Below are 15,386 nucleotides of genomic sequence, written 5' to 3' on the forward strand. Positions count from 1 at the left end.
AACTGTTTTTAAGGCACGTGGATTAGCTAAGCCTATGAAGAATTTACTCATTCATTAGGGTAATCTTCCTTTGTGCCAATACCTTGACAAGCAGAAGAAAGCCTGACCCAATCCCTGCGTCGAGGTTTCTTTCTAGCAAGCAAGACACAACGCAAGCCAGTACAGGTGTGATGATCCGTCACAGGAAGTGCTGTGCGAGACCATAAGACGAGGCTCGGGGAGGGAGCATCAGGCAGAAGGTGGTTAGGCTGACCGGGCTGAGAGGTCCTTCGGGCTCAGACCTGAGAGGTCGGGAGGAGCAGGGAAGGCAGGGGATGGAGGGGCGAGCACAGGGCCAACGGCCTGACAGGGAAGAGCTGTGGGTGTGTGAGGTGCTCCCAAGTCAACACGGCAGCACTGGTGGGCAAGAGAGACCAAGGGCCCAAAGCTGGAGATTGTGGGGGAGCCAGGTCAGGGGAGGTCACGTGGGCCACATGACGTCGGATCTGCGGCTTATCCGGTAGGAAGCCACCAGAGAGCTTTAGGGACAATAACATTGGGCGTTCATTTTTATAAACTCGCTCTGGCCACCGTGTGAAGGACGAACGTGTGGGGAAACAGGAAGATCCAATAGGAAGCAGCTCCCACAGCCCAGGGAGGGATGAGGGTCGCACGGTCCAGAGGGGACGCCGCCGAAAGGGAGAAAGGGTGAGGAGCTCAAAACAAGTTCTGGAGGCAGAACGAAGGTAAGAGGAGGAGTGTGCCGCACGCGGCAGGCGTGTCAGAGAGGCATCGGGGTCCGCGGCAGGAGCACTAAGTGCAAGGGGGTCTGGCACGTCCGCGAAGACTTCGGGGACGGGTGGAGGAACAGACTTCCGGGGCAACAGCTAAGAGGCTCCTAAGTATCAGAAGTTTATGAAGAAAACAAACGTGGACGAGGATCACAAGAGGCCGCTGACCACCGGCAGGTGAGACACAGAAGACGCGCCGCACACAGAGCCACGTGGCTGGACACGCGGGTGGAGGGAAGGAAAGAGGGAGTCTAAACACTGATACAGGGGGCGCCGGGGGGCTCGGTCAGTTGAGCGTGTGACTCCATTTCGGCTCAGGCTGTGATCTCACGGTTCGTGGGATCGAGCCCCGCGTGGGGCTCTGTGCTCAGTGCAGAGCCTGCTTGGGATTCTCTCTCTCCCCCTCTCTCTCTGCCCCTCCTGCACACTCGTTCTGTCTCTCTCTCAAAATAACTAAACTTTAAAAAAATTATTACAGGGGCACCTGGGTGGCTCAGTCGGTTGGGCATCCGACTTCGGCTCAGGTGACGATCTCACGGCTTGTGAGTTCGAGCCCCGCGTCGGGCTCTGTGCTGACAGCTCGGAGCCTGGAGCCTGCTTCGGAGTCTGTGTCTCTCTCTGCCCCTCCCCCACTCATGCTCTGTCTCTGTCTCTCAAAAATAAACAAACATTAAAAAAGATTTTTTAAATAATTATAAGAAAATGAAAATAAAATATTAATCCAGGAAAAGCATGACTTCAATCACAGGATCCAGAATCACACAAGTGAAATATTGCTACTATACTCGAGCTCAACCTGCTACTGAAAGAGCTCGGAAAAAGTCAGCACGCACGCTCATCCCTGACAACCGCAGCCCCTGACACCTCTTCCATCCTTCCCAGTCTTCCAGAGACATGAAGCAGATCAAACACAGGCTAATGGCATCCAACAGCCTTCCCAGCGGGCCTTTCCGCATTCAGTGACCGTGCAACCCGACACGGCACTGCGAACGCGCACCTTTACGTCGACACGCTGGATTCTGACGGCCCTTAAGCCTGGGACATCATGACAGGGTGGAACACGTGGTATACCAAAGCCCTCTCACATCTGTTCAAATATTCTCTTCTGTGGGACGGATCTCGGGTGGCTTCTTCACAGCCACCTCACCGAGCCACATTACAGAGACAACCACAGACCGTCGTGAGGGTACCTTCAAGGTTTCAGTTCAAACTATACAAATATAGCTCTGTTCTAGTATTTTTAGCCTGTTCTACTAAGTATTTTGTGTCTTCTTAAATTGGGACACCGATGTTTTTTGAGGTTAATGTGACCGATAAAATCAAATGTGAGGTTTCGAATGTCTGACTGCAAACAGAGATTTGTAGTCTTTGGGCTTGAGCTTTTTATTTTGTCTTTATCTAAAAGTAGTAACTTCTATACTTGAAAATAACCGATTCAGCCAATTCCTACACACCAACATCTTTGTCTTTATCACAAAGCAAAAACTAACCAGAATAAAACCTAAGGTTTCCTGCCTCCCTGGCCTGGTCCAGAGAAGTGTACAGAGAAGCCTGCACACGGTGTGCTCCTGGGGGAGGCCGTGAGCTCAGCCCTGAGAAGGGGACAGGGTGACAAGCTCCTTAGTGTCATCAGAAACTTCCTCCTGAACGATCCAGAAGGAAAACCATTTCTCAGAGGTGATGGCCTGCTTCAACCCTATAAACAGATTGATTCGGACTCTGATGCCATCCCTCCCTCTCCCCCCCTTCCACGCCTGTGGTTCTGCTCTCCTACCCAACCGTGACCTCTATCAGAATGCTACTTCAGTTACAGACGCCTCTATTCATCTGCTCTGCCCATCAGCAAATGTAATGGGAAAGTAAGATGCCTCCATCAATTGCTTTGGGATGAGATGGGCCAAAAAAAGAAAAAAAAAGACCACCCAGTCTTTTTTCTCTTCCCAAGTTCATATTTCTAAAGTCGCTTTGAATTTCTTAAAAACCAAGTCGCCAATTATTGCATGTCCCATTGGTACTGGATTCACAGACTTTAATTTAGCCTAAACTACTGAAATCAGAGATTTATTGCTAAGGCTCGGTGCTAACCATGGGCTGGCACACCATGGACGTGGCATTGTGCATATGGGTCCCAGCAAGTCCGAGAAAGACCAAAACCTTCTACAAGTACAGTATAGAACTGTCTACTTCTGTGCACTGGTCACTGGTCATGCTCAATTATACTATGTAATCCTGAGGTGGAAACCATAGCTTTTAGAAAGTTCCCATACCCAACACCCTTTAAAATTCAAAGTTTGAAGTTAACTCAGCAAAATCTTTACTCGAAATACCTAATTTGGCAATAATTGGTGGCAGGTGCTTTGTTCAGAGAGCATCACATTAAAAGAGTCCTAATATCACGTTTTAGAAATGTTTAAAAGTCACGCCTGGCTGGATCTCAGGGTTGCGAGTTTGAGCCCCACGCTGGGTGTAGAGATTACCTAAGAATAAAATCTTTGAAGGAAAAGGAAAAGGAAAAGAAAAAAGAGAAGAGAAGAGAAGAGAAAAAGAGGGAAGAAAAATGTTAAGAAGGCTAGATAAGAATTTCGGATGGTGCTGACAACGCGGTAAATGAAAAGCAATCTAACAGCAAAGCTATGGTCTGGCATTAGCACATCAACATCCTGGTGACGCTGAAAGTTTTAAGCTAAACACTAAATTGAATCAGTCTGCAGGTCCCTTCCCAGCCCAGGTTTCTTCCTTTTAAAAGTCTTTCCTGAGGACATGAACATGATACTTGAATACATTCTTTAAAATAATAATAAATATTTTTCTTAAGTTCCTTGTTCAGGACTTCATCTCCCAGGGTTAATATTCACTAGTATGTTAAGAGAAGCAGCAGAATGTTTTGGTCTTATTCATACATGGATTACCTGGCATTTTTAACTTCTCGACATGCTTCCAAATACTGTCTTGAATGTTTACAATGAAGATGCTCTTATATTTTTATTTTTATACAAATAAAAACCTTAACAACATTAAGCTGGAAAATGTTAACTCACAGTATTACTGACCCTTAGTGATAAGCCCACCTTATGATAATATGGAGTTCCAAATACACAATCTTTACAGTGAGTAAAGATAACCAATTTTTGAAATAAGAAAAACCATGTCTCTCTTTTTTCCTCCAGTCCTATTTACGTTAAAATCAGTCTCTTTACTCTTTAAAAACTTCCACATCATAGAACGGACATGGGTGTCTAATTAAAACACAAAATAGGGGCACCGGGCGGGCTCGGTTGGAAGAGCCTATGGCTCTTGATCTCGGGGTCCTGAGCTCAAGCCCCATGTTGGGTGTAGAGATCACTTAAATGAATAAGTAAAAACTTACACACACACACACACACACACACACACACCCACACACACACACACACACACAATAAAACATGCAACTATAAGAGACACAGGACAAGCACCAAAAAGATAACTTACTGAAAATGCACTTCCGCAAAAATATTTTTATTTACTATTTTAAAAACTATCTAGCTGGTCTTATGGCAAGAGCTGCAAACTTATCCCACATCAATTTCCATTTTTCCTTAAATTTAATTGTGAATCTATTTGAAACAAATTCTGAAAACCTCTCATCCACCTTTTTAGTGCAAAAGCATGAATCTGAATTAAATTTAAACCAAACAGATTTTTAAGTTACGTATACCTTTAGCCCAACACATTGGAAATGGACCACAGCCGCTCTTCTCCATACAGACGGCACCTGCTGGTCTCGGGGCCTCTCGGCCCGCCAGTTCCACCAACATAAACTCAGGCCTCTCGAGATCAGGCCAGGCGTCCGCGCACCAAGTCCCCGCTCATCGCTCCCACAGGGTTCGCTTCGATCCACAGCCACACTAAGGTTCCCCCGGGTGCTCCTTTTCTCAGAGCTTGAGGCAACATTTGGGAGGTGTTCCTTCTGTAATATTTTCCAGCAGCTTGAAGAATGCCTCTCAGTTACAGAATCTTCTCCCGCTTCCGCAATCTGAAACACAGACCATCCTGGCCAGATTAAGCTCCTGAGCAGAATGAAACCGGCTAGTAATGTGACCCCACCTCGGGCCTGTGTTCCGAGATTCATTCAGGGAAGGAGAGAGGGAGGGGCAGAGGGAGGAGGGAAGGGCGGCCGGCAGCCAGGGCCCGATTAATATGCTAATCCCACCCTTCTGTTCAATTCATCTGGCAGACTTCTGCTCACAAAACCAACAGGCGATTCTAAAATTGAGGAAGCTGCAAATCAAGTGTGACCCAGATCATGTCTGTAGATGGCTCCTCCAACTATTTCTGTTTTCAAAGTCATGCCTTTGGCATTTTACCAGCCTAATTCTGACCTTAAGACTTAAGATACTTATCTTGATGAAAAAAGAATAATACCAGGGGGAAAAATCTTGTTCACCATTAAAAGCAAGCCTGTAAAGCATATGTCTAGAGGAACCCAGATATTTCTGAGGAAAAGTCTTTTTTCTGATTGACACTTTCACAGTAAGTTAGCAAATTTACAAAACTGTATTTAGAAAACACATAACAACCAGAATTTGAAGTTAATAGATTCTTTTATAATTAGCTGAGGGAATACTGAGGAATCCAAGAGGCATGATCTGATTTCTTTTCTTAATTTCAAAATGTAAGTGAGTACTAAACCCATACTGGAGAAAGAGGACAGAAAAATAACAATCTGTACTGGTAACTTTTCTTAAAAAATGCAAACTACTTACGCTATTTCCATTCAAACTGGGAGACAGTCCGGTCGTTTCTAAAATTCAGCTCCTTAAACACATTCCGCTTTAGCAGTAAGACAATATGTAACTGGGCTCCTGGAGGCTTTGTTGTCTGGTCTGAGCACCCGTAACACACACTCAGGCGCTACACGGGCTAGCTCTCCTAGCACAAGGGTAATTCTGTCACTAGTAAATCCCATAAACTAGGACAAAATCGAGTCTTCTGCTTAACTGTGAACAGGACCGAGGCTTTACAAATTCACTAACTTGTGAAAACAAGAGCTGAAAAAGGCTCAGGAGAACAAGAGGCCTGTGTCCAGGGATGTCCCAGGACAGCTAGCTGCATTCCTAACACACTCCTCTTGAGGGTGGCTTTGTCTCCAGGCCTTACCCTCCGCCTCCTAATAGCAGTCAGAGCTCAAATGACCTCTCGGATGCCCCAGTGAAAACAGATCACTCACCAGAGTGAACTCTGACCCCAGGCAACACTGGGAAGAAAAGGGGTTTCAGAAAAACACAGGCAAGCAAGCTAGGAAAAGAGCGGAAGAAACAAGCACACAGATCACTGAGGACAGCTCGGGACATTAAAGGCCTGCTGCCTTCACAGGAAGGATCTAAGCACAGCCAGGAGCACATCTGGTAGCTGGCTCAGACCCCCGAGAGCGGCCAGGGGTTTAATCTCAACCATCAAGTAACAGACTGTACCAACAACTCAAGCAAACTGAGTCTCTCTTGCAACTTATGACTCAAAAGTTAAAAAATAAAAGCTACCTTTACTAGCTGCCAAAGATATCCTACACACCAAATACCAATCACACCCAATTTTCACAACTCCCAAGCAAAATCAGGGCTGTCACATCCTTTATAGATGAGCAAACATGGAGCCCTACAGCTATGGAGAGACACAGCTTCACTGGGCCCACCTGTCACCCAAGAAGCCAGGGGTCTTTCCTCCCCCCCCCCCTGTCTGTCTCTGTCTGTCTCTCTCTCTCTGTCTCTGTCTCTCTGTCTCTCTCTGTCTCTCTCTCTCTCTCTCTCTCTCTCTCTCACACACACACACACACACACACACACACACACACACACAACCAGAAGGGGTTTCTGAGCCAGACTGAAGAGACCCCACGGCACCAGCCACATGGAAAAGAGAGGGGTCGGTGCAGGTGGTGGTGGCAGCTGGAGCCTGCACAGCGCAGAGGAGCAGACAAGAGGACAGACCTGGGAGCTCTCGAGGACAAAGAAAGTCGAGTGTGGGCAGCGAAGGAGAGGAGAAGCTGAGTCTCTGCACGGTAACCAGAGCCTGGCAGCTTTCTCTCCGCCCACCAAGCAAGCTAATGTGTATCTCCTCTCGATATCCAAGCAGTACCTGCTGGGGAGCAAAGTCCCGGGGGCACAAAAGATGACAAGACCAAAGAAGCAAGGATCCCTCCAGGCCAGCAAACAGAGCCCAGCGGGGAAAGAGCTGGAAGTAACGGGGTCGCCGAGAAGAGCAGACAGGTGGTGAGGGCGAGCAAGGAGGAAGGTGCCCGGGCGCGCAGAGAAGCGGTCCTGCTCGGGACGCCCACACGGAACGCTGTCGGGTCTCACCCGTCACACAACTCACAGAGCAGCTCACTCCCAGTGTTTACAGAAGAGGACGGTGTGGGTCTGGAGGCTGCGGCACTGGCTGAAGGCCAAAGGGCTGAAAAATTACATGAGGACCCGCTACTCTGTGAGAGCATTACTCCTACGTTCCTCTTGCTAAATATTAAAGACAAGTTATGCTTTTAGATCTCCAATCCAGTGACAGCTTGGAAAGAACGAGAAAGGCCTACAATTAATGGTAACATAAGTGAAAAAAGTGAGCAGTCCCTTTATGCTCTCTGATTTAGGAAATTCTACATACTAACGTAAAGGCCATCGGTCATTAAAAAGTTCTGTAATTTCTTTTAAAAAAGCCTTTATAGTACCAGTACAGTTAAAAGCAACTCTGGTAAGTCCTACTTGACAGGTAAACATTTCATTAAAATCTGTACGAAAGATACTAGTATTTGCTCGCGCCGCAGACCCTAGGCATCCCGGACTCCGGTCTCCTTCCTCAAAGCAACCCATCAGCAAAGCCCAATACCTGGCCTTTAAAATGAATCCAAACGGCGTCTGCGCGCCCGGGCCCCCGCCGCAGCTCTCCGCCCCACACTCAGCTCCCAGCCCGCGACCGTACCAAACCCCTCCGATCGGCCGTCACACCATTTCCCTCCTCCGCTAAAACTCACCAACACTTGCCGGAGTCTGCCGGCACGGGTGCTTGCATACGCAGCGTGGTCCGCGAGGCCCCCTCCCACCCACACCCTCTGGCTCTCCGTCTCTTGGCTCCCGCTTCCTGGGCTTCAACACCCGGACCTCGCTGTCCTGTGCCCACACCAGGTATGTGCCCGCCTTGACACCGCCTGTGCCATGCGCTCGGCCTGCTTCACTTTCCCACAGCCCCGTCCCCTTCTCAAATATCACACAACTGATTCTACACAATTCTACGGTACGTTTATTGTCCGGCTGCCCTCACGACGACCCAGTCTCCACGGCAGGAAGGAATTCTGTCTGTTCCGCACATACCGTCTTCCGGGCCTTGCTACTGAAACGGTAAGAGGCACAGGCCACACCCCACACATCGTTCTATCACCTACAGGTAACGAGGAGATGGCAGAGGGACCTGCTATTCTCTTTCAGAGGCCATGTCCACAGAAACCATATCTAGACATTCTACACGTCAAGACCCGACACCAAGCTCAGTAATGGCACGGGCTGCCTTGACCCTGGGCGCAGCTTTACCTGCGAGACCTCTCTCAGCTCAGGGGCTTGAGAAGTAGTCACTGAATAAGCAAAGTAAACAATATAAAAACATTGCTCTTTCAAGAATATAAAAAAAATGGACAAAAGCAAAACTGACATAAAACCTAGGAAAACCGCGCGGACTGCCTCTCCCCACCCCACATAAAAAATAAGTCACACCATTGTAGTACTCCGATACTCCTATGAGAACTTCATTGCAACTTGCAGAACAAAAATGAAAATAGTGTGTGAGATTAGACAGCAAGATCAGGAAGCAAAGAAGGGAGTTCTAAACCCTTGCATATACTGTGCAGTGCTGTTCCACATGGCTTCCCTACAGAAACCTTAAGTGAGAAAGTACTAGAAAGAGCTATTAAGAAAGACGCTGCTTGGGGCGCCTGGTAGCTCAGTCGGTTAAGCGTCCGGCTCTTGATTTTGGCTCAAGTCATGATCTCACAGTTCATGGGTTCAAACCCCAGTGTGGAGCCTGCTTGGGATTCTCTCTCTCTCTCTCTCTCTCTCTCTCTCTGCCCAACCCCCTTGAATGAATGAATGAATGAATGAATGAATGAATGAAAGCAAGCTGCTTATAAATGTCACCAAAAGCAAATCACACAAATGCCAAGTCTAACTCTCACACACTCCTGTACTTACATGTTTTATTTGCTGGCCTTATGTAATAGTTCAGGTCAGTATTTCTTAGAAGAGTAAAGTCGTGGTAAACACTTTCAAGTCAGCTAGTAAAAGGAATGTGGAAGAACGGTAATCCATATTATACACACATAATTCAAAATCTCTCTTACTTCTTCTATGTTTGCATTATCAAGAGTTACAGATTTACTGTCACAGTTACTATTATAACAGAGTACCTCCAATTAGAAGCTGATCATTACAACACACCCTAACTCTTGAAAGTTGGGTATCCTATCCTAAACTTAATTCTATTAAGACTCACAGAATTAAAACTTCTCTGTCATTGTGCCTCACTGTCTCCACCACAAAACAGAAATAATTTTAATCTATCAACAAAAATTAAGACTTGATATGGACTAAACAAATTTAGTCCTAAGGAAGGATATAATCATGTTCTGAAGATAAACAGGTAAAAAGGTCTCAAAATATAACATAGTCCAAAAGGTGATGGTGTCACTCGCTGTCCTTGCAAACTTTCTAACAATTACTATACCTCCTCCCTTCTGCTCCTCTGAAGAACTCTAGGGACGCTGAGGGAGGCACTGAATTTGCAACTGGGAGACACAAAGAAGCCCCAGTTCCATCCGTGAGACAAAGGAAGACTCATTTCACTGTCTGAAACTTCAGTTTGTTCATCTGTAAAACAAGGACAATGACAACACCTATCACCTGAGCAGTGACTGTGTGCTAGTCACAAAAGAGCACAATAGCAATACCAGCAACAAAAATATAATGAGAACGGCATAATGGGGAGCCCAAGTTAATGCTTACCCTGTGCCAAATCCCATTCTAAACACTTTTAAACTACTGCCCCAGTTATTAATAACCAACTTCAGCAGAGAGGTTCTATCACCCCCATTTAACAGATGACAAAACCGAGGCACACAGAGGTAAGTAACTTGTTCAAGGTCACAGAACTCCTTAGTAGCAAGGCTGGAAATCACACGCAGGCAGTCCGGCTCCATCCAGTCTGTGCTCCTCACTCCTCTGTTGCGGAACTTCACCTATTTGTTTCAATTAATAATTGCAACAACCAGTGAGACAGAGGATGTTAACAAGCCACATGTGACATGTAAACAAACTGAGGAACAGAGACATCAAGTGACATGACCTGACATCACAGCCCACCGGTCTGTGTACACACCTACCCGCACTCGGACGCCTGCCAGCATGCACACTCACACCTCCGGAGGCTGCAAAGGTTTCCAGAGACTCAGGAAAACAGGCCCCGCTAGGCCCACAAAGGATGAATGAACGACTGTGAGGGCCACAGGGACAAAGAGAGGGAGAGAAGAAATGTGCCCACAGAAAGAATATGAGATACAAACTGCTCTCATCCCTAGGCCACACTCCAATTCACCAAATTCCGCGGCTCCTGTGACAGTCCCCCGGAGTCAGCAATCCCGCCCCGATTGCAGATAAATGCCATCATGGTACATGCTGGACGTGTAGCTGTTACCCGAGACAGACATCAAAATCACCAGGAAATAACGTCACAATGAATTAGGCGACCGAAGATCTTTGAAATGGGAGGACAACTGCCATTCCTCATGAGGCAGAACATTCTAAATTTACTACAAATTCAGACAATAGTGAACTAGAATATCTTCCCAGACACTAATGGCCATTTCTTAAGGAGATGAAAGCAAATTCTAGATTGAGAACTGTCGGGAGGTTACTCGTCATCAAGTGGGTTTTTTTTGTAAGTTTATTTATTTATTTTGAGAGAGAGAGAGGGAGAGCACACACACAGGAGAGCATGGGAGAGTGGCAGAGAGAGAGAGAGAGAGAGAGAGAGAGAGAGAGAGAGAGAGAATGAATATGAATGAATGAATCCCAAGCTGGCTCTATGCTCAGCACAGAGCCTGACTTGGGGCTCAATCCCACAACCCTGGGAACATGACCTGAGCCGAAATCAGACACTTAACCAACTGAGTCACCCAAGCACTCCTTTGTCATCAAGGTTAAAAGAAAAACAAAGAAAAAAAAGGCTCCTGAAATCTGTAAGAAAATGCCACTTTAGTTTTTCAAATATGCTAGTGGAGGCCAGCTAACACAGAACAGGACAAGCAGCTCACCAAAATGATCAACCTAATGATCTACATTATAAAACACAGTGGGGGTTTTTGCTTATATTGGCCAAGTAACAAATATCAAAGGATAATCAAGTAGTTATTTATTTTAACGTTAACGCCCTCCAAATGAACCTTGAAGCTTTTACTGAACATGCCTACACACGGCCAACTCAATCACGTCACCACCGTATGTTTTTTACCCTGTAAATCCGATTTACCCAGAGGGTGATCAGTCACCTAACTGAGTGGACAGCAAAGTGCCCCGTTTCAAGCATGCAGCTGAGGGGCGGGGCGCCTTGGGTGGCTCAGTCAGTTAAGCGTGTGACTCAGTTTCGGCTCAGGTCATGTTCTCACGGTTTGTGAGTTCAAGCCCTGCATCGGCTCCACGCTGACAATGCAGAGTCTGCTTAGGATTCGCTCTCTCTCTTTCCCTCCCCAGCTCATACTCTGTCTCTTTCCTTCAAAATAAATAAACTTTAAAAAAAAAAAAAAAAAAGGCAGTCTGCAGCTGAGACCCCCTGCGGGGCCGCCCATGGGAGATGGGGCTGTGCAGAAAGAAAGGCCCCTGGCGGTGAGCGTGAACCTCTTCCGCCACCTACACCCTGGTCGTCAGGAAGCAGCGGTGGCAGCATCTAAGGGACGGTCCGTTCCTCCCCCCAGCCCTCCCCCAGCCGTATTCTAAGTGGAGCCGGGACGAGGGTGGCTTCTCTTCCCTAACACGGCTACCCAGTGGCTGGTGGATTCCTTGGTCAACGGCCCTCCTCCATGCTTTTGCTTTTGTCCCATCGATATCAACAGACATTATTCCGATTCAGCAAGAAATTTATAGTCATTTTTCCAATGCTCCCTGAAATTTTTACAATTAAAAAAAGTTAAAACCACCTTCACACCTATTCGGAGGACTACTATTTCTAAACGCTGGGAAACAGGAAACAACATGTGTTGGCCAGCCGCCCTGGGCGCCACTGGTGGGGACACGGAACGGTGTGAGCCACGGTGCCAGCGCCTCAGAAGACTAAGGGGACAGAGTTTCAGATGTGCGAGAAGGAAAGTTCTGGAGATCCGTGTCCCCACAACGTGAACATTTGTAACAGTACGGAAGTGTACAGTTAAAAATGGTGAAGATGGTAAGATGTGATCAGTATAAAAAAGTTTACCAGAGTGTGAAAACCGCTTTAAAGGAGTGTCTCGTGTTTACTTTACAACAAAGTGGTGAATAGGATTACGTCCACCTTTGCGGGTGAGGGGAAAAGCCCTGAGATGGCAGGAACATGCCCAAAGCCCAAGAGGCAGGAGAAGGGAGAGACGATCACCAGTCCTTGAGGGAGGACATGATACTAATCCAATAACAAGGGAGCTTCGCGTGCCCCCCGTAATGAGTTAACCCCATAATCGACTCTGAGATAATTACCAACACCCACTGCGAAGATTACTAAAAGGAAAGGTCACTTGGAATGGAGCTGGGAGGCCAGCACGGGCTGCTCTCACCCCCGATCACCCCTCCCTGATGGCAGGTCTGGCCAGGAGAGAGGCACCTCGCAGGTGGACGCCATCCCTGCTGCAGAGCGGCACCTCCTCCCTCCCAACCTCCCCGCCTTCCCCTACAAAAGAACAGTCCTCACCTCCCTTCTGCCCACAGTCCTACCCCAGCTTGCCTGCCTGGGTTTGCAGTTCCCTGCTCTTCCCAAATAAACCCATCTCTGCTAATGGAATAACCCGCAGTTTTATCTGTAAGATTAGTAAGACCATTTTCAAGAGAGAGCTGAGACTGAAAGAGGTAAAGGTCTTGGGGTGAGATCAGACTCTGTAAAGTCAGAGCCACATGAGACTCCGAGGCCCAGGTCGTTTCCGCTTTCTACCGGCCTCAACCTGCAAGCCCACCGCTGTCCCTTCGGCTTATGTCAAGTACTCCCTGAATCCCAACCTGGTCCCATAGCACATATATGACTTTGGGCACCTTTTAAACAACTTCTCTCTAGAATGTGGTTTTCTCATCAGTTAAGTTAAAAAGCAGCACCTACTTCCCACAACTGTCAGGAGAATTAAGTATTACAAACAGAAACAGTAATGAAAGTGCATCACTACTAGGACACTCTTCTGTATCTCCCGTGTTGATTCAGTGAATTAAGCACTAGGGACCCCAAAATGATCGGGACAGAGATCACAGCCCAAGAGAAGGCAAGCACTCGGTCGCTTCTGGTGGATCGGCCTGAGGAACCTCCAATAATCCCCTTTAAGGTTTAAGGCAGTTGAGGCTTAAATGATTCGTAAGTTTGCGTGCAATACTGAAAAACTAGGAACAGCCTGCATGGCGACAGAAACGAGTAAATACAGTTTGAAAAAGGTATTTGCTGAAAATTTTTCACTGACACTGGAAACACCCATTAATGAAAAGAGTCCACACGGCATAAAAAGAGTAGCGCGATACGCACAGTCTTAAGATGCAAAGATTTTAAAGACATGGACTTCAAATAATAAAAAAGATACAGAAGAATATGTCGGCTGTGGTTATTTCATTGTAAAGGAAAAAGACGTATGCACACATTTGCTTCCTCATGTATCACAGACCCACCTGGAGACGTTTGCAAATTAGAAAGGCTGACTCTTCCAGAGGATTCAGCAGAAGGAAAATCGCGTCAAAGAGGCAGAGATTTAGGATTTCCTGCCTACCCATTTGAATTTTGTGCCATGCGTATTTCTGTTCAAAATAACAAGTGAACATAGAAACTATTTTAAAGAAAAAAATCTCTAGTGAGGTCCTCAATATTTCCCAAGAAAATAATCCTTTCTAAATAACACATGGGTCAAATATCGAAAGAAAGAAAGAGAAAATCAGAAAATGTTCAGAACAGAGTGATAATAAAAACACAACATCAAAATCTTAAGAATGCAGTTAAGAGTATTTACAAGAGCATTTAAACTTCAAGTGCTTACATTTAAAAGGTAAAAACATCAATTGTCTGTTTTTACCTTGAGAACTAAGAGCAAATTAAACTCTAAACTGAAATACAGAATAAGTAACAGTGCTGTACATTATTAGCACATGGGGCAAAAGGAGAAATGAGGAATACTGATCCTATTTTTAAAATTTTGGCATCTTGTCCCTCATGGATCTTTTGCGTTAATGTTTATCTTTTTAAAACACTGCATTAAACTTTTACTTATCTTGATGCCTGAGGTTTTCATCGGCCCCACTGATGCCCCTTGAGTCCCGTTCTCGCCACCAACACAACCCTACACACCTACGCCCACAGCCCCACACCCGGCCCTTATCACCTAAGGGGTTTGTGAAACTAGAAACATTTCTACCCAGAGCATGTTAAATACAATCACTCGATTTTAAAAGTTCTCTTGTGAGAACAAAAAGGGTATTTAACGCTTCTTCTTCAAGGACCAGAACCACAGTAACTCAACTGTCAAAGCCTTATCTGCCTGACTTGCAACGGTTACAGCCAATGTTTTACTCTGGGCCAGCAAACTCCTCGATTTATAAATGCCTGAATTTAAATACAGGAGGCAGGCCCTAAAAATCTGTTAGCAACATCAGTCTTTGATTACAGATGGCCACGCCTACTACGATGCGGCGGAAATCAGAATTCTTTCCTTCTGACTCTGTGCAAAGGGCCTAACAGCAGCAGCGCCTCAAATCCACAAGCCACACTGAACCTCGCAGGGCAAGAGAGGCACAAAAGAGAGTCTGTAAATGGCTGACTTGTTACAAGATTCCTCCTTCCTCCTTTTAAATCAACTGTAATGAAAACTGTAACGACAAACATCCACTCGAGATTTCTCAATTCGAGACGGCGCAACAGCCGGCAGCAGGACAATGTGAAAAGTGCAGAGAACGCCCCGGTCAGCGAGCCGCCGAGGCTGGGAGACCTTCAGGGGGCGAAGGGCAGGAAGCCAGGCCCACGGGCCACGGCTTTCACCTCTGTATTTATCTGTCGCCTTGGGAAACAAGGGGAGGCTCTGCACACACGGAACTGCCACCACCGGCCGGAGCACCAGGCCCGGCTCTGGCGGGCTGGACACCGAGAAGCAAGCACGGCGTGGTGACTGCCGGACGTCGCTCAGCACCGAACAGCGATGGCACCGGCAGCTGCCGCGCTGAAATCATTATGCCGGGGACGCCCGGGGGCTCAGTCGGTTAGGCTTCTGACTCTTGGGTTTCGGCTCAGGTCATGATCTCCAGGTTTCGTGAGTTCAAACACCGCGTCTGCTTGGGATTCTGTCTCCCTCTCTCTCTGTCCCTTCCCCGCTCGCTCACGCGGTCTCTGTCAAATAAATAAATAAAC

The 15,386-nt window shown here is 46.9% G+C and overlaps 1 protein-coding gene across 9 annotated transcripts in view; it reads right to left on the minus strand.

Annotated features, from left to right (window-relative positions):
• The window catches only part of PTK2 (protein tyrosine kinase 2), a 258,431-nt gene that overhangs the window by 193,174 nt on the left and 49,871 nt on the right, over positions 1–15,386 (minus strand). For 4 of the 9 annotated variants that reach the window (XM_047842374.1, XM_047842373.1, XM_047842375.1 and 1 more), the window contains one exon: positions 4,468–4,785. The exons of the other annotated variants lie outside the window; for them this stretch is intronic. In XM_047842374.1, the coding sequence (XP_047698330.1) occupies positions 4,468–4,567 (100 nt within the window). In that variant the 5' untranslated portion in view covers positions 4,568–4,785. Of the gene's footprint in view, positions 1–4,467; positions 4,786–15,386 lie in introns of those variants that run through there. 9 annotated transcript variants of the gene reach the window in all.

The sequence above is a fragment of the Prionailurus viverrinus genome, chromosome F2 (genome assembly GCF_022837055.1).
Source record: "Prionailurus viverrinus isolate Anna chromosome F2, UM_Priviv_1.0, whole genome shotgun sequence".
Lineage (NCBI taxonomy): Eukaryota > Metazoa > Chordata > Mammalia > Carnivora > Felidae > Prionailurus > Prionailurus viverrinus.